Genomic DNA, 20,363 nt, shown 5'->3' on the forward strand with positions numbered 1-20,363 from the left:
CAGATGTGGAAACTAAAAGTCCTTATTGGCGTATGTGGGCAAAATGTGATGGGGAGTTTGCACAACGCTTGATCCTAGTTCTCCACTGGAAAAGATTAGTTGTTTTCCAGTCATGGGTGTTAGGTTTCAGAAGAAACTTGTAGAAGAATTCACTACTGAGGAATTTAAAAATACTCATAAAGCCTTTCATAGATTCATATCTGTTATTGACACTTTAACTCTGTTTTGTTCTATTAAATTTTGTTTTATAGTCACTTAATTAAAACCAGGAATACAACATTACCAAAGAAAGGCACTGTCGATGACTTGTTTTCATTTTGCATTAGTAATAACATGTACTGATACAATTTCTTTTTACCATCTGATACTTTCTAGAAACTTTCAGGGAGGTTCCTTTCCTGTGATTTCAGTGGGATGCTTGCAAATTCATTTTTCCTTTGTTGCAAACATTAAGCACAGGGAGCTTGACCTGTGCCACGGCTGGTTCTGCACTAAATATTGTTTCTCATCCTCTGGTCCACCCTGGCCCCATTTTGGTCCTGGAAATGTGAAGGAACTTGGCTGCTAGAGATGGAAGAGGTGTCAGGGGCGCTTACTAACCTGCTTGGCATATCTGAGCAGACATGCCTCTCATCCCCTCCCATAGACTCATGACAGTTTCACAGTCCCTCTTATACATGTCTCGGCTCGTTCCATCCTCAGAGACCTAAAAGGGAGTCAAGCCCAAGTCCCCAGTTTTCCTTTCCTCAACTGTATTTGTCTTAAGGTTTCTCTGCAGAAATTTCCATCTGCTACTCTTCTACCGTCAGCCCGACATCCTTTTTCTATTCCCAACATTTTCTTCTTATTATCACCAGTATGAGTGACTCCCAGTTCATGTAAAATAGAACCAAAATTTTCTGAGATGTAGAATATGTATACACGACACCTTTATATTTCCTACAATGCTGATGGAGTTACATGTATGGGGAGAGCAGGCAATGGGGCACCATGGCTATGATCCTCAACTCTGGGAGAAATGACTGGGTTCAAAGCCTGTCTCTCCTCTCAACAGCTGGAAGAGTCAGCTTACAGGGGAGGTTAAGCTCCTGACTCAAGGCCACCTGTCTGGTTCAAGCCCTAGTTTTGCTGCTTCCTACCTGTGGACTTTCTCGGCCAAGTTACTTAAGCTTTCAATGCCTAGTTGGGCCCTTTTAAAATATGGAAAAAGAATGATATCAGACTCATAGGATTGATATGTGGATTAAATGAGATCAGCATTTCCATTTAAAATAGTGCCTGACATAAAGTACTCTCAATATCTGTGAACTGTTATTATCGTGTGACTTGAGGTATGTAACTTAATCTTTCTTATTATCCCCATTTTACTGAAGATGAAAATTAGATGAATGGTACCTTGAGGACTAATTAAGATAATGAATTAAAACACCAAACACAATACCTGGCATGTGAATGGTCCCAGTATCCACTGACACTTATCATTATTACCACGTGCGCTTTTCCAAACATTTCCACAAGTTTACGCCCTGCAGCTTCGCCCCCACAAGAACAACAAACAAATCGCTAAATGTCTGCATATTTATTGTATTTCTTCGCTTGCTGTATCTCTGTGCACGCTCCATTCATTAGGTTTTTAGAAGTGGGGACATCGTAGGGCTTTAAGATTAGGGACCTGACTGCTTCCACCTGGCAAGTGTCAGATAGTTTTCTGGTGAGGTGGTGTGGTCTAGAATAGTTGGAGTTCGTGGGCATCTCAGCAGCGTTAGGGCTATAGGTGAGGACGTGAGATCTTCGCCTGCTTATATTTGCTGCCTTGTTAGCAGGGAAGCCACAGAGTTCAGGTATCAGCTAAGTGTGTCCAGGTAAGGCAGTGGTTCTCAACCGGGGGCAGTTTTGCCCCCAGGGGATAGTAGGCAACATCTGGAGACAGTTTTGGTTGTCAGAACTGCAGGGCTGCTACTGCATCTAGTAGAGCCCAGGGCTGCTGCTGAATATCCCACAGTGCATAGGGCAGCCCCCACAATAAAGAATTATCTGGTCCAAAATGTCAACAGTGCCCTTGTTGAGAAACTCTAGGCTAATGCCAGCAGTACTGCAGAAAGTGGGCAGTGGCATTCCTCTGTGAGCTAGACAAGGGCACGGGTATTCTCCTTACCCTCAGCACCTAACATCTTTTGCTCCACCTCTGGCCAGCTGAGCAACTTAATCTCTTTCCCTCTGGATCCAGGGACAGAGCAGCTTTGAAGTACAAATCTCTTATCCTTATCATTTAGTCTGAAGGTATGCCTAGTCCTGAGTTGTGTGTGGTAGAAAACATTGGAGAAAAATAATTAAAGTCTCTGTCCTTAGGAAGCTCACTGTCTGATGGGTTGTATATTAATAAGACCCATTCTTTTTGCAGTTGATGGTCTAAGCAGATAAATATTGCAGACACACTCACAAAGGTGCGTTATGGGCTTATGTGGATAAACGGGCTGCAAAGTTGGAGCGGGACTAAGAAACAAGTTGTATGAATCAAGGCTCTCCAGAGAAACAGAACCAATAGGATAAACAACCAATACACTTACAACCATTCTGTACCCATTTAACCATTCTGTTTTACATTTTCAGTACAGCATTCAATAAATTAAATGAGATATTAAACACTTCATTATAAGATAGGCTTTGTGTTAGATGATTTTGACCACCTGTAGGCTAATGGAAGTGTTCTGAGCACATTTAAGGTAGGCTAGGCTAAGCTGTGATATTCAGTGGCTTAGGTGTATTAAATGCATTTCAATTTGATATTTGCAACTTTCCATGGGTCCATCAGAACATAAACCCATCGTGAGTTGAGGAAGATCTCTACTGTTGAATTCAGCTTGCTAGATCATTTGTTGTGGAGCTTTGCGTCATCTGTAATTTTCTTGTAGTATCCTTTACTGGCTTTGGTATCAGGGTAACGCTGGCCTTGTAAAATGGGTTTGGAAGTATTTCTTCCTCTTCTAACTTTTTGGAAGAGTTTGTGAAAGACTGGTATTAGTTCTTCTTTAAATGATTGTTAAAAGTCACTAGTGAAGCCATCTGGCCCTGAACTTTCCTTTGTTGGGAGGTTTTTGATTATCGATTCAGTCTTCTTACTAGTAACTGGTCTGTTCAGATTTTCTGTTTCTTCATGATTCAGTCTTGGTAGATTGTATGTTTCTAGGAATTTATCCATTTTTTCTGTGTTGTCCAATATGTTGTCTTATAACCGTTCATAGTAGTCTCTTACAAGCCTTTGCATTTTTGTGGTGTCAGTTATAATGTCTCTTCTTTCATTTATAATTTTATTTATTTGAGTCTTTCTTTTTCTTGGTAAATCTAGCTAAAGATTAGTCTATTTTGGTTAACTTAAAAACAGCTCTTAGTTTCACTGATCTTTTCTATTGTCTTTTTAGCCTCAGTTTCTTTCCTTTCTGCTCTGATCTTTGTTATTAACTTCCTTCTAATAATTTTAGGGTGAGTTTAGTCTTTTTTTGTTAGTTTCTCTAGGTGTAAAGTTAGATTGTTTATTTTGAGGTCTTTTTTCTCTTAATGTAGGCATTTATTGCCATGCATTTGCATCTTAGACTGTCTCTGATGCACCCTGTAAGATTTGCTATGTTGTGCTTCCATTTTCATTTGTCTCAAGATATTTTTTGGTTCCTCTTTTGATTTCTTCCTTGATCTATTGGCCGTTTAGGAGCATGTTGTTTCATCTCCATATATGCGTGAATTTCCTCTTTTCTTCTTGTAATTGCTTTCTAGTTTCATACCGTTGTGGTTGGAAAAAGATGCTTGATATGATCTCATCGTTTTACATTTATTCAGACTTTTTTGAGTCCTAACATATGATCTATCCTGTGGAATGTTCCATGTGCACTTGAGAAGAATGTGATTTTGCTGCTGTTGGATACAATGTTCTATATACAGTAGTTCCCCCTTTTCCATGGGGAGTGCATTTTAAGACTCCCGGTAGATGCCTGAAACCATGCATAGTACCAAACCCCCTCTATAATATGTTTTGCTCCTATGCATACATACCTATGATAAAGTTTAATTTATAAATTATACACAGTAAGAGATTAACAACAATAACTGATAATAAAACAGAACAATTGTAACAAATACTGTAATAAAAGTTGTGTGAATGTGGTTTCTTTCTCTCAAAAGATCTTATGGTACAAATTTAATGCCTTTCCCATCTTAACTAAGCATTTACCATGCGCTGTAGCCATAACTTTTGCAGTTTGAAGTGCAACAGCAAAACCAGCATGAATTTCTTTTTTCCTTCCTCAAAGTTTCATAAATAGAAGCTTCATTCTTCCTGTAGATCTTAGGAACCTCAGCATATCATTTTTTTCTTTCCTTTATTAAATTGAAACCTTTCACCTTTTCACTTAAAGGAAGAATTTTATGGCTTTTCTTTGGCATATTTGAATCGCCAACATCACTACTCTTGCACTTTAGGGCCATTATTAACTATAAAAAGGGTTATTTGAACACAAGTACTGTGACGCCTTGACAATCACTTTGGTAACCAAGACAGCTACTAAGTGAGTAATGGGCCAGGTGTGCTGGACAAAGGGATGATTCACTTCCAAGGTGGGATGGAGCGAGTGCAGTGTTTCATCATGCTATTCATACAGCATGCAATTTAAAACTTACAAATTGTTTATTTCTGGAATTTTTCATTTAGTATTTTTGGAGCACATTGACCTCCAGTTACTCAAATCACAGAAAGTGAAACCTAGGATAAGAGGGGGGACTACTGTATGTCTGTTAGGTCCGTATGGTCTAAAGTGTAGCTTAAATCCAATGTTTCCTTCTTGACTTTCTGTCTGAACAATCCATCCACTGGTAAAAGTGGGGTATTGAAGTCCCCTGACATTATTGTATTGCTATTTCTTCCTTCAGATCTTTTAATACTTGCTTTATATATTTAGGTTCTCCTGTATTGGCATAAATATTTCAAATAATATATCCTCTTGATGAATTGCCCCCTTTCTTATTATATAATGACCTTCTTTGTCTCTTACAGTTTTTGGTTTAAAGTCTATTTCATCTGATATAAGAATAGCTTCTTCTGCTTTTCTTTCCATGTGCCTGCAATATATTTTTCAATTTCTTCACTTTCAATCTATGTGTTTTTTTTTAATGCTGAAGTGAGTCTTTTGGAGGTACATATAGTTAGGTCTTGTTTTCTTTATTCATTCAGCTATCCTTTGTCTTTTGTTTGGGGAATTTAGTCTTTTGACATTTGAAGTAATTATTGATGGTCAGACTTACCATTACCATTTTGTTAAATGTTCTCTTGCTCTGTAATTCCGTTTTTCCTTGCTTCGTCTCTTGCTCTTTTCCTCTGTGATTTGATGATTTTCTGTAGTGGAAAGTTTGGATTCCTTTTTCTTTTTCTTTTGCGTACCTACTGTATGCTTTTGGTTGGTGGTTAACGTGAGGCTTAGATAAAACATCTTCTATTTATAACAGTCTGTGCTAATAGCTTCAAACACATACAAAAGCACCCCCCCTTGTTGCATTTTATGTTTTGATGTCACAATTTGCATCATTTACATTGTGTATTCATTAACAAATTAATGTTGTTATAACTTTAATATTTTTGTCTTTTAACCTTCGTAGTAGACTTATCAATGATTTACCCACCACCATTAGAATAATAGCATATTCCGAAAGTAACTGTATTTTTACCTTTACCAGTGAATTTCATGCTTTTGTATATTTTTCTATTATTAATTAGTGTTATTTAATTTCAGCTGGAAAAACTCCATTTAACATTTCTTGTAAAGCTGATCTAGTGGTAATGACCTCCTAGAGTGTTTATTTGTCTAGAAAACTCTTTATCTTTCTATCAATTCTGAAAGACAGCTTTGCTGGGTAGAATGTTCTTGGTTGGCGGGTTTTTTTCTTTGTTTTTTTCCTTCAGTACTTTTAATATATCATCCCACTCCCCTCTGGCCTGCTAAGTTTTTGCTGAAGAGTATGCTGATAGTCTTATGGGAGTTCCCTTGTATGTAACAAATTGTTTTTCTCTTTCTGTTCTTGTGATTCTCTCTTCGTATTTAGCTTTTGGTCATATACATTAATTATACTGTTTGGTCATATACATTAATTACAATGTATCTGTGTAGAGTCCTCTTCAGATTCATCTTATCTGGAACTTTCTATGTTTCCTGGTTCTGCCTGTCTGTTACGTTCCCCCAGTTAGGGAAGTTTTCAGCCATTATTTCCTCAATTAAGTTTTCTATCCCTTTCTCTTTTCTCCTTCTTGGACCCCTGTAATGAGAACATTAGTCTACTTGACGTTGTCCCATAAGTCCCTTAAGCTATCTTCACTCTTTTTTTTCTTTTTTCATTTTTGCACCTCTAGTTGTATGAATTCCACTTCCCTGTCTTAGACTTCACTGATTCTTTCTTTCAACTCATCTATCTTTTGTTGACCCCCTGTATTGAATTTTCAGTTCACTTATTTTCTTCTTCAGTTCTATGATTTCCGTTTGGTACTTTTTCATAGTTCTGTCTCTTTGTTGAAATTCTCTCTGTCTTCATGCATTGCTCTCCTGACCCTGGTAGGCATCTTTGTGACAGTTGCTTTGAACACCCTACCAGATAAATAACTTACCTCCATTTTATTAAGATATGTTTCTAGACATTTATCTTGTCCTTTTGTTTGTAACATATTTGTCTGTTCCTTCATTTTTCTTGAGTCTGTGTTGGTCTCTGAGCATTAGATAGATCAGCACAAGATGCGTCTCCCAGTCTTGACAGAGTGATCTCCTGTAGGAGATGAACCTCATCGATCAGCTTGACCGAGCTCATAGTTGTCTCTCAAACTTTTGCGATTGTCCAAGCCTCCTGCTTTGTCCTTAGTGGCTCCCAGTAGTTAAGGGTGTGCCAAGACCTATCAGTGATCCAGGGGGAGGAGTGCAGTCGGCAGCTAGATGCAGGCTGATGAGATGCTGGACCCTCAGGCAGCAGCTAAGAAAGTATGTAATTAAGCCCCTTCCAGGGAGAAACAAGGCAATGGCATTTTTGCCTGCTCCCTCTGTGCTTCCTGTTGGTGTATAGCTGCAGGGGTGGGTGTGCTCCTGTGCCCATAATAACTGTTTGTTTGTTGCAGTCCTTGTGCCTCTCGAATGTAAGGCCCATTGGTTATTAGAGCCAGGTGTTTCAGGGGCTCATCCTTCATGAAGTTGTCACAAGAGCTGGGGTGCCAGATATGTATACAACCTCCTTTCAGGGAGACACTGGTGACTTGGTTTTATTATTGGAGTGGCCTGGAAGGAGAAGATGGGAGGAGTGTCTGCAACCTTCATCAGTCTTTGAGGAGGACCACAGCCCTGAGGTGCCTGCTAAATTAGAAGCTTCAGGTGGCAGTGGCAGCTTTTTTTTTTTTTTGCAGGCCTCTCACCGTTGTGGCCTCTCCCGCTGCGGAGCACAGGCTCCGGACGCGCAGCCTCAGCGGCCATGGCTCACGGGCCCAGCCGCTCCGCGGCATGTGGGATCTTCCCGGATCGGGGCACGAACCCGTGTCCCCTGCATCGGCAGGCGGACTCTCAACCACTGCGCCACCACGGAAACCCCAGCTTTTAAAGTATCCACATAAAAACCTTTATCAGGCAAAGATGGGGAGCTGGGCGTTGTTTTGTCTCCTTCTGTGCTGAACCTCAGGGAGATGGATTGTTAAGAACTGCTTCTTTGTTTGTTACAGTTCCATGGGACTCATGAATGGCAGCTCCACTGGCTGTCAAAGCCAGGAAATCTGGGGACCCATCGCATAGGTGGCGGCCCTAAAAGCTGGGGTGCAGTCATGTATGAGCTCCTTCCAGGGAGATACTGGCAACTTGGGGAGGACCGGAGGCAGAAGGTGGGAGGGATATTTGTTGGCTTTCTCTGTCTCTGGGGAGATTCACATGCAGTGTCTAGAAGCCTGCTAAATTAGAAGACGGGCCCTCAGGCAGCAGCTGTTATAGTATTCAGATAACACTTGCAGGGAAAGACGGGGAGATGGGTGATTCAGCCTGCTCCCTCTGCACTCAGCCCTGGGGCAACAGCTGCATCAGTGCTCGTGCACCCGTTAAGAATTGCATCTTTGTTTGCTATCGTCTTGGGGACACAAGCCCCGCTGGCTTTTAGAGTCAGGTGTTTCGGGGTCCGTCCCTCTGTTGCAACTCTTAAAATTCGGGATGCTAGATGGGGGCTCCAAACCCTTTGCTCCTCAGGGAGAACATGAGAGTTGATGGTTCACTTCCAACTATGTGGTCGTGTGCCAGGGGTGGGGTTTATGGTGAGAGTGTGTCTTAGCCTTTTCTACCCTTAGCCTTTTCGATGTGGGTATTTTCTCATTCATCTGATGTGTAGAAGTTACTCAACTAGTTTCTGGATCTCTTTCAGAGGGAATTTACATCCACGTGTACATTTGGTGTATCAATGGGAGGAAGGGAGCTCAGGGGTCTCCTGTGTTGCCATTTTGGCCTACCCTGTCCGTTTCTTTCTGAATCTCTGTCTGTCTGTCTCTCTCTTTCCTTTGTGTCTATCTCATCTCTGTCTTGCCCACTATCTTCCTATCACCCTTTGTAGCCCCGTCTCTCTGTTAAACTACCTGTCCCAATGTCAACTCTCTTTTCTTTTTCTATGTGTAGCTACATTGCTCCTTTAGACCTATTCTTCCTATCAGGGAACATTTCTCCCAAGAGTTCTGCCTTGATGATCAGAGAGGAAAGGCAGTTTTTTCCTGCCAGCTCAGTTAGAGAAATCCTGAGGAAGTCCTCTAAACTGTCCTGGCATGTTCTGACCACCACAGCCAAGATGTCTCATGATCACGCTGGATCATGTGCCATCCTGGGGCATCAGAGGGATGGGCTCCTGTGATTGACCACCCTGGACAAAGCACATGGCGTGAGTTGGGTAGAACAGTCCTGCAAAGTATGGAAGGGTTGTAGGGGTGCTAAGACAACCATGACCAGAGGTGTCCGCTCTCGGGAGCCAAGACCGACTCCAGAGAAACAAACACACAACTTAATAACAGTACAAGTGCTGGAGGATGTTCAGTCTTGATTCTGAATTCTCTAGCAGTTCAAAGGTGGGAGAGCTAGAGTAATCAAGGAAGATTTCCAGGAGGACCTGATTCTTGGTTTTAACCTTAAAAGGTGTGTAAGATTTAGATATGTGGAAAGGAGTGAGCAATCCTGGATGAAGGAGCAGTTTCTGTGCTTGTTTTATTGGTGGTGTTTGCCTTGTTTCAAGCTCCTAAGAGGCAAGGACTTTTCTTTTGTTAAAGAACATAGTGCTTGGTGCCCGTAGTTAGACTGTCATTATGGTTCCAGTTCTGACCATCCTACCCTGCCATTGACCTTGGGGGAGGATAGAAGAATAATACCTGAGAGGCCTCTAGTTCTAAGAATACCAACTTGCTTATAAAGAAGCAGGGAGGCTGTGGAACAGAGGTGTCCATATAGTCCCTTCTGTGTGTCTGACCTCAAGTGAGTTTCACATCGGAATTTTGTCATTGTCATGGGCAGATTGGATTGTTCATTAATTCAGTAAATATATCAGCAGCACCTAATATATACTAGGCACTTAGGTGCCAAGGATTCAAAGATAAATAGACAGAATCCTACTTCTTTGAAGTTTATATCCAAGTACAGAATTCACGGAAGTGCAGTTACATGCGACGTGATTGAGTCATGCAAAGCAGTGGTTCTAAGACTTGGCTGTGCATGGAAATAACCTGGGAGCTTTCAAAATTATGGATGCCAGGGCTTCCCTGGTGGCGCAGTGGTTAAGAATCCGCCTGCCAATGCAGGGGAACACGGGTTCGAGCCCTGGTCCAGGAAAATCCCACATGCCACAGAGCAACTAAGCCCGTGCACCACAACAACTGAGCCTGCACTCCACAGCCCGCGAGACACAACTCCTGAAGCCTGCGCGCCTAGAGTCCATGCTCCTCAACAAGAGAAGCCCGTGCACGGCAACGAAGAGTAGCTCCCGCTCGCCACAACTAGAGAAAGCCCGTGCACAGCAACAAAGACCCAATGCAGCCAAAATAATAAATAAATAAAATAAATTTAAATTAAAAAAAAATGCGGGGCTTCCCTGTTGGTGCAGTGGTTGAGAGTCCACCTGCCGATGCAGGGGACACGGGTTCGTTCCCCGGTCCGGGAGGATCCCACATGCCGCGGAGCAGCTGGGCCCGTGAGCCATGGCCGCTGAGCCTGCGTGTCCGGAGCCTGTGCTCCACAACGGGAGAGGCCACAACAGTGAGAGGCCCACGTACCACAAAAGCAAAAAATAACAAACAAAACAACAACAAAAAAAATGCGGATGCCTTGAGCTTATCCCAAAGGTTTTGATTTCACTGGTTTGGGGAGGGGCCCAGGCATCTGGATGTTTCACAGCTCCCCCAGTGGCTCTCGTGAGCAGCCAAGTTTGAGAACCACCAAGGTTAGGATGCTGTGGAAGCAGATAAAGGTTCTTCAGTGAGATGAGGGACGGATAGGCTGCTGGAGGGATGAGACCCACTGAGCATTGAAGGAAAGGGGAGAGGGAGCTGGAGAAGGAAAGGGGCAGGGAGAGAGTTGCATCTAAAGGACATTGCAAGCAGAGGGGAGAAGAGCCAAGAAGGCTGGGAGCTGCTCTCGATGGAGAAGTCTCAGTCAGTCAGTCCGTCTCTCTAGTTCTGGCCTAAGTCCCCGGGTCGTCTTAGGTACATATCCATTTCTCTGTGCCACAGTTTCCCATTCAGTCAAATATAACTAATGATACCTGTTCTCCTTACCTTAGGCATCAAATGAGGTGAGGAAAAATGAAAAGATAGTGTATCAGTGATCACTGGGAAAAAATACAGCGTTAGAGTAAAACTTTTTATTCAGTATTTTTTGGGGAAAGAAGTATTTTACATAAATGAACTTTTAAAGCAACTGAAATTTAGCCATTCAAGACAATAATCATTAACAAATAAAAATCATTTCATTTTTCCTAACATAGGTCATTTGCAACCCTATTTTCTTAGAGTAAACTGATATCATTAGCCTCCTGCTTCCTGTTCTCTGCATTCAGCCCCTCAGCAGAGATGTCTGATACTGAACCGTGCTATACAGCTATGGCCTCAGCATCAGAAGAAGTGTAGTAGATTTATGATGTAGAAGATTGGGTTTTGAGTTCTTCGGTCTGTTTTTCATAAGTTTTCAATTTGTCTTGCTATCTGGGTACCTCAATTCTCATTGTTTTAAATTCTCCTTTTTCTTTCTAACTTGCTGCCTCTTCCCTATTGAGGACTGTAAAAACAGAAAACCAATCTTAGAATGAAATTTAAAAGTAAAACGACTGTGAGTCCAAGCTTGCTGGAGAGGGTGGATTATGTGATGTCTTTAGTGCGTGAATGTTTTAATGTCTGTGCTGCCTTTTTTAGCTGACTTTCTGGGTCTTACTCTGGCCTGGATATCTCATGCAGGAGGTAGCTGACTGGGCTTTATGTGTGGGAGGTTGGAGGCCCACAGGAATTAGTTCGTCAGGATTCTCAGCCTTCCTTTTTCTGACTATTGACCATCCACCTTTAAAGTTTCCCACTCCTATCACCAGAATTGTGTCCCTGTTAGACCAGATTTTGAATGTTTGTCACCAAACATTTATTGTTCACAAGGCAGAGGTAAGGAAGGGCAGATGGGTCCAAACTCAGGAGGGTAGGAGTGTCTGGAAGCAGATAGCCAGAACGGAGGCTAAACCACCTTCCCCAGGGGCAGAACGTGGGAGCAGCACACCCCAAGTGGGAGGGCAGAGGGGAAGGAAGTGGTGGAAATAACTGGGTGTGACAAGACTGGGGAAGTGGAAGGTATGAGGTGGGGAAGGGTTGAGGACAGAGGTTTAGACCAGCTTTACTATGGAGTACATTACTCTGTGCTCCTTTATGTTTTTTGGAGAGTTACTGACTCCGTGACACTGCTCCAAGACACATGAGTTGTGACCATTATAGGTGACAGCTGCTAGAGAGAGCCACCCTGCAGGGGCTGCAAGTCGCCATATTCTGTGGGTCCCCACAGTGCAAGACAGGCCATCTTGAGAAAGTGGCTTTCTGAGTAATAACCCTGAATGGTTCCCCACTTTGTTGTCTGCCATCCTCACGGTCACTGAGCTTCTGACTCTCCTTTCCTTCCCCAGGTCGGTGTCTGGATTGGATAAAGAGGCAGACTTGGTGCACATGGAAGTGCGGACAGCTGATGGATGTGAGTACTGAGGCCGCCAGGCTGGGCCCCGGGAGATCTGCCTGCAGGTCTCCCTCCTCCCCCAATTTGCATTTTAATGGCTTGGGAAGATGAAAAGCCCTGAGCTCCCTTACTGCCCTATGCATTTTATTTCCTAGAGTGGGGGAGAGGCCTCCAGTCCCAAGGGAGACATTTCATTGAAATAAACCCTTAGGAATGAATTTTCTGGGGATGGGAGTTAATGTGACCAATTTTGAGGCTCCTGTTAGTAATTTCCTGGCATCTTCAGTGTAATTCACATAGGGATGGCCGTAGCTCATCGTGGTATTTTGCATTCACATGGTGAATAAGATGATGCCAGCTTTAAAAAAATAAACTTTATATAGTCAAGATTACCAAAAAAAAAGTAACTGGACAAACTATTTCCAGAATTGTTTGTTCATTCATTCAGCAAATATTGAGGGATGGCCTACCGTGTGTCAGGCAAGATGCTTAGCCCTGGAGATGCAGGGGTGAGCCAGACCTCTACTGTCCCCGCACATCAGCCATGGAATCCAGGACTTCAAACATTGACCCCTTTGTACATCGTACACCTGTCTACATCTTGAACAGAATTTGACCGATAAAGTATCATTTTGCACCAACTTAAGTATCTATAGGGCTCTTCCCTGTCCCAGAAAGATAAAATCAACTTAAATATGTGAAAATAGATGATAAATATGAAATCTGGAAAATATATGGAAATATAATTAGCATATACTAGATCACAAATAGAGCCAAATAATCCATGGAAATAATAGTGACCTAGGGGTGCAGCAGATCAAAGCACCGGACTGTGAGTTGAGGTCCTGGGTCCTCCCACCCACTAGCCATGAGACCATGAGACCCCCTAACCTCTCTGTGCTCTGGCTTCCTACTATCTGAGGATGCTTGTCCTTGCCCTGCCTGCCTCGTAGGGTTATGGGTTGAATGTACGAACAGAAGGAGATTCTTTGTGACCTGGATGCAGGTATCGGATGTCCTTGTGCTTTGTCCATGGGAAGTCTACTGCTTTTGAGGCCAAACTCAGGTGTATGCTAGAAACATGCACTTTGGGGAATATATTTTATTTGGTTTATTTTTATTTTTAAAAGAGTTAGAAGGCAAATGACACTTGTTACTATATACCTGGTACTCTGCTGAGTTCCTTCCTTCCTTCCTTCCTTCCTTCCTTCCTCCCTCCCTCCTTCTTTCTTCCTTCCTTCCTTCCTTCCTTTCTTTCTTTCTTTCTCTTTCTCTCTTTCTTTCTTTCTCTGATGCAGCCAGGGATGAGGGATGACCCACACGATTTTTACATTTTCTTTTTTTAACAGAAGAGTTATATTTTAGGGAGGTAATGCCACATATTCAAATTCACTGATCGTAAGCGTGGTGAAGCCTAAATTCGAAATTACTCTTAGTGCTGAGAAAAAAAAAACATGGAAAATTAGAGGACTAGTGGGATGGAGGGAGGGGTTTGAAGGAGCATAGCAGGAAAGCCAGAGGGGAGCAGACAGCAGCTCTCAGAAGATGACCCACAGACAAGTTTTCAGGACAACCCCTGCCTTGGCTTCACTTGTCATGTCAACAGTGTTAAGCTGTATATGTGATCTGTGGTGGTTGTAATATTTTAGAGTTGGAGGAAACTTTATATGCCTGTCTGACCTCCTACTTAGTGTAGGAATCCCTTCCCCCGGAATCTCTTATAGTGTGTCCTCAGGTTTCATGAGCTCAGGCTTAAGACATATCCTTTTCTACTGCTGGACAGCTCCTTTTTTTTTTTTAAGGTAATTTCTTACATAAAGCTCAAACTTACTTTCTGAAAGTTCAAGAATTCTGGTCCACATTGGGATAAGGCCTGTGGTACAGAACTGCTGTGAAATTTTATGAGATTAAAAATGCAAAACACATAGAAGAGTTCCTGGCCTATTGTCAAGAATTGAAAAAAGCAGACAGAAATATAACAGGGATAAATGTCATATGCCACACTTAGGTTAAAGTATAGTATATATTAATTCTGTGTCATTTTTTAGGTTTGTTTTTTTTGTTTTGTTTTGTTTTTTGTGGTACGCGGGCCTCTCACTGCTGTGGCCTCTCTCGTTACGGAGCACAGGCTCCGGATGCGCAGGCTCAGCGGTCATGGCTCACGGGCCCAGCTGCTCCACGGCATGTGGGATCTTCCCAGACCGGGGCACGAACCCGTGTCCCCTGCATGGCAGGTGGACTCTCAACCACTGCACCACCAGAGAAGCCCTGGAGAGCTTTTTAAAACACACCTTCCGTATTTCTGACAAGCTCCCAGCTGATGCTGCTGGCTAGTAGACCCCGCTTTGATCAGCACTGCACTGCACGAAGCTGTGGAGGGTGTGTGGGTGAATAGGACACAATCAGAATTGAGTAGCAGAGGCAGAGAAGTACACAGATTATTACTGCAATATAATGTGCCAAAGGCCATGGGGACTCTGTTTTGTCTCATGAAGAAAGTGCTATCTGTGCGAACCAAAAGGCAGGGTAGCCCAGTCGCTGAGGAGCGACTGAAGGCTGCACTGAAGAGCCCATGGTTAAGTTTCATCTTGGGAGATGAGTTGGATTTTCCCAAGGGGGTGGTAGAAAAGGAGAGTGAGAAATTTATGCTAGACTTGTACTGTCCAATATGGTAGCCATTCAGTTACACGCGGTTATTGAACACTTGAGATGTGATGTCCAAATTGATGTGTGCCGTACGTGTGGAATACACACCAGATTTCAAAGACTTAATATGAATAAAATGATGGAAAATAGCCCATTAGTAATTTTTATATTAGTTACATGATGAAATCATAATATTTGGGGTTAAATCAAATATGTTAAATGTACACTTTTCTGTTTACCTTTTAAGTATGGCTACTGGGAAATTTGAAAGGTCATTAGTAGCTCCCATTGTGTATCCATTGCACAGGACCGCCCTAGACTGAGGGGCTGCAGGTGCAGCAGCACGGAGTGTGGCTCTTCAGTGCCTGGTGTGGCATTGACAGTCCTGTCTCTAAACCTGGCTCCCACACTCTGGAGCAAACCCAACATAAACAAGTCCCTTTTCTTGTTTCGGTGTAAGAATCTCCAGTCTTCCCCAGTCCTGGTCCTCCCCTTTGGGAGTCAGACTTCCTTAAACTAAAGCCATTGACTTATCTGTTGCCTTGGCATGGTTTAAACAGGGCAGAGCCAACCAATTTGGTTAATAACAGTGTGAAACCTGTTTCTGCCATGAGATTCAGGATTCAAATGGCTTTTTCTCCCATTCTCTTCTGGAAATCATCTCTCTCTGAATGTCTCAATGTCCCCTGTGAATATTCATATTTATATTCATATTCATGTTCTCTCTCCCTCTCTTTCTCTCTCTCTCTCTTTCACTCAGTTACTCAGTCACACACACACACCTTCTCCATCAAAGAGACCATTGAGTGTCAATAGAAAGAGTATTAACTTGGTGCCCTAAGAGTTAAGTTGGAGAATTAACTCTGTCAATTAGAGCCTGTTTGACCCTGGACAATTTTTTTTTTAAACTTTCTGGGAATCTTCTAGTGCTTCACATGTTTGAATACACAAATATAAGAGGTATTTTTATCATTTTTTTCATCAGTTGGATAACAAAGGTCTTATTGTAGAGTAAAATTTACAATGAGGCAGATTTCAGTTCAATGAACAAAGGAGGGACAATTAAGAGGACCGCAAAATGGTGCAGACTGCTTTGTGAAGTAGTTGATTCCTGTTTAGTGGAAATTTTCAGGCATAAGCTATATGGGGGCCTTGTAGGACACGGTAATAAGTGAAACTCGACATGAGCTCTAAGTTTTTAGACATCTAGACTTGAAATTTCTAGAATCAAAACCACAGCACATAGACTACCATTCCTTGTCCTGGTACTGTTATCAACTCTCTTCATCAATTACTGCACTTTCTCAGTAAGCCGAGATAAAGCCCAGGACATCTTAACAGAGCATTCCAGGCAGTCATTAGTAATCAAATGGGCAAAACTATTAGCCCTGAAGTCTAAACTGTAGGTTCTAGATACATAGAATAATGGCTCTTAAAAAACTTTGGGTTACTGACTAGTTCAATGGTTGTAAACTGTGTAACTCAGAGATCCAGCAGTATTCTCAGAACTCAGAGGCCAAGAAGAGGATGAGGGGGAGCTAAACCAACAGGATTGCAAGCCTTCTGTTCATTTAGACAAGGCACACTAAAATCTACTTGATATATTGAGAATATAGGATTGTTTTTGATAAAGGATCTCAGAATTTTAAAAAAGGGTTGGAATGGATTAGAAATTTTCAAACTGTATCACTCTCCAAAAAGCACCAAAATGTGTAACAATTTGCCCAAGGTTACATAGACAGTCAGTGACAGGGACTGAACCAGAATGTAGATTCTGGTCTGATTCTCAGCCCGATTTTCCTTCCATGGTTCAAGTACATAACGATTAGGATCACTGGTTCTGGTGTCAAGTCGCCTGGGTTCAAATCCCAGAACGACCCAGATACCCCTGGGGAGTATCAGGAGTCCTAAGGTATTCAGGATCGCTGTGGTTTCTAAATGTCTATAACTCTGCCAGGTTCCCCTTCTTTTCTAGAAGGAAAAGGCACTAGAATTCTCCTGTGAGCAAATCCATAAGCACAATAGGAAGGAATAGTCGCTACCTTTTCTTGCTTTGCTGATTTTTATTACCTACCTTGTCTCAGGTGCTGTGTTAGGCATTTGGAACAATGTCAGTATCCTTTGTTTTGCCCTGTGCCTACAAATAGTTTAGCCTCACTCCCCAGTCAAGGAAAAGGAGGCTTTTGGAAGCTAAATAACTTTTCAGAGTTTCTTGGAATCTGCTGGATTTCACTTATTTGCATTTGACAGTCAATGTTGTTATTTAAAATAAATAGCTCCTGGGTATTTCTCTAAGAAAAGACCTGAAGAGCTGAATTTGCTTTTTGTTCACAATTTTAATTCACTTTTTCAATTTTGACAATATTACCCAAAGGGATGGAAGTTGAGCGAATCATGGAAAGTTTTTTTTTCTCTGAGATGGCAAAGAGGCATGACATTTAGGATAGTTTGAATATTTAATAATCTTAAAGGCAAAACATAATTGCAGTTCAGAATATAGCACAAATGTATCGGCTTTTAATGTAATTCATTTCCGCTTAACTTGCATTTACTGAAGCTTTATAAAGGCAGTGCAAGGAGAGAAACAAAGATGACTAAGACTTTATCCAGGTTTCTAAGGAGGTGATCCTTTTGAAAAGGTTTGACAGAGTGAGAAATGCTGGACTTCACGGTGAAACTCATTGATATAGATGCATGAGAAGCTTGCCTTACAAAACTGCTGGTGGAAAAGCAACCTCTTAGGAAGATAAGACTAAGGATGTTGGGTTATCTGCTTGGTTCTCTTTCCACATTCCTCAGTTCTCTGATCCAGCACTGATCTCAAGGCATCCCGTCTCTATCACTGGCCTGGGATTCTTCTGAGGGCAAGAACCAGTCTTATGTTCTCTGCTTTCTGGAACCTCAGGGAGTGTCTGATGCATGCAGCTTCTCTATACACCTTGACCCAATACAGAAGAAATTAATCAGTCAGTCTAAGGTCACCCTTTCTCACCAAATGAGACCCTTGGTCCGCCATCTGTAAGATGAGGGGGCATGAGGCTGGACACAGTGGTGCAATGGTACCACCTTTCCTAAAGTCTTGCTAGCAGTACAGCTAGTTGAAATAGGGCCTGGTCCTGATAAACTTATGGAGCAGGTCTCTCTATTCACAGGGAACAAAGCTTTTGACTTTTAGTTTTTGTAAGTGACCGCACCAGCTCTCAGAAATACATTAGAAAGACATTTGATATTTAGAAATATACTGGGCTTCCCTGGTGGCGCAGTGGTTGAGAGTCCGCCTGCCGATGCAGGGGACACGGGTTCGTGCCCCGGTCCGGGAAGATCCCACATGCCGCGGAGCGGCTGGGCCCGTGAGCCATGGCCGCTGAGCCTGCGCATCCGGAGCCTGTGCTCCGCAACGGGAGAGGCCACAACAGTGAGAGGCCCGCGTACCGCAAAAAAAAAAAAAAAAAAGAAATATATTAATTATGAGGATGATGTGACTTAACCATCTGGGGAATCCCTGTCTTGTTTTCCCATTAGGGTGTCCTAATGAGGTCTTCATTCAGTTTGGTCTTTCTGGTTTTCCGTTTGAGCATGTTTTAGGAAAGGATGGGAAATAGCAGTTCTAGAGTAAAGATTAATCTATGTCCGCCCATTATCGTGTAATTATATAGTGCCTTCAGCGGGCTTTCCCTGCCTAAACGTCCACATGCAGTTTTCACTCCCTTTTTTAGAAATTCCCTTCTCCCACAGAACACTTCTCTATCCATGCTAAACACAAGCACTGTCTCCTCCTTCAAGTCCTCCTTAATTATTCCAGCTCAGATGTGCTTTTTTTTGTCTGAACACCTATAGCATTTAGAGAAAGTAAACAGTGAGGTCAGTCCAGAATATGACTTTACTAGTAGGACCTGTGCTATCATGATCTTTTGATTCTCCACAATAAAACAGAACATTACTTGTTAATTGTACGTAAGAAGGATGCTGAGTGTTAAATCTCCTTCCTTCTCTCTTCATGATAAAAAAGAACTAGCATTTCTTGATCCTTTAAAATGTATTCAACAATGTACTAACCTTTTTCATACATAATCCTATTTAATCCTGACGGCAGTCCTGAGAGGCAAACACTTACTTTGTTTGTACCTCACAGATGCAAAGTGGAACTGCTGCTCAGCCCAGGGCAATCAGCAAGTTCAGGATTTGAACTCAGCACTTTCTACCTTCAGAGGCCTTTCTCTCACACACCACAATATGCTTCAGAAACCTGGACCGCTTTGCTTCCTTTTTATCAGGCATCTTGTGTTATTAAGACAAACATACACACAAACAAACAAGACCACAGTTGTTAGAAGCCTATTTGGGGATTTCATGTTATATGATAAATATCTGCTTTCAGTTTCATCATGGAATCCTTATGACTATTCAGCCTCACTTGGAGATAATGTCCAAAGTCCAAATTTAAGACCTTTTGCAAGTTGGAGGCTTGAGCGAAGTGGTGATTCCTGCTCACCTTTGACACCCCCAGTCCCCTGTGACACCCTCAGTCACTTCCACCTGGTAGCCTGGCCTGACATGTACCTCTCCCCAGACCCCCATTTGGGGTTCTCACCAGGCAGTGGGTATCTCTGTGTTTAGAAAATTAAAAGCGTTGAGACTTCTGATATATGAGTCCGGCTAAAGACTGCAAGGCCCCTGAATTTTAAGTGGATTTCCCAAACGCGTTTTAGTGCTGCTTTTCTGTTAAAGTGGACCTTTTGTTCCATGCTGGGCAGTGGCGAGCAGCAGGGGAGCCAAGAAGGAGGATGAGTTGACCCAGTAGCTCATCTACCAGGGGCCACAGTTTAGGTAGGTTTCGGTTTTGTATGGGGTGGCCTCGAATATGCTTGATTCTTTTTTCAAAGTGTCCAAGTATGGGAGTAAATAGTAAATAGACAGGGGAGAAATGAGCCCATGGGGGGGATAAGCAGATGTCCTCCTGGGCACACCTTTGATTACCAGTACAAGGGGCTTTCCAAGACACTCTCTGGCGAGAAAGAAGCAGGTTGTCAAGTCAACCCTTGTGGTTTCTTTACATGTCTTCACCGCAGCGTTTCACTGGGTTTTAGTGCTTTATGCTAGGAGCAAATTACTCAGGCTGGGTGGGACCAATACTATGCCTGGTGCTCCAAAGCGCAGCCTGGGCTTCTTGCCTTCCCTTGGCCTCTCAGCCAGAAGTGGAAAGCCAGGCCATTCTCGGCTTTCTCTGTGGACAGAGACAAAGAGGAAGGGGTCCGCAGGCGGTACTCACAGAATGGGGAGCAAGGTGGTCTTGCTAACAGGTCAGGGAATGTGGGGACAGGGCACAGTCTATTCTCTGGAGAGGTAGGCGGGGACCAGATTACGGAGTCGAGGTACAAAATGAATGGCTCCTGGTGGACTGTAGGCTTGTTTTGTTTGGCCTAATACAGTTTGGCCTGCACCATATTTTAAATTTAAATTAGCTGTCAAATTATAAACATTAGGAAATGTCACATT

General features: G+C 42.7%; 1 protein-coding gene across 2 annotated transcripts in view; it reads left to right on the forward strand.

Moving 5' to 3' along the window:
• The window catches only part of SORCS3 (sortilin related VPS10 domain containing receptor 3), a 585,385-nt gene that overhangs the window by 421,113 nt on the left and 143,909 nt on the right, over nucleotides 1-20,363 (forward strand). For both annotated transcript variants that reach the window (XM_004265871.4, XM_049696818.1), the window contains exon 6: nucleotides 12,175-12,239. In XM_004265871.4, the coding sequence (XP_004265919.1) occupies nucleotides 12,175-12,239 (65 nt within the window). The remainder of the gene's footprint in view (nucleotides 1-12,174; nucleotides 12,240-20,363) is intronic.

The sequence above is a fragment of the Orcinus orca genome, chromosome 14 (assembly GCF_937001465.1).
Source record: "Orcinus orca chromosome 14, mOrcOrc1.1, whole genome shotgun sequence".
NCBI lineage: Eukaryota > Metazoa > Chordata > Mammalia > Artiodactyla > Delphinidae > Orcinus > Orcinus orca.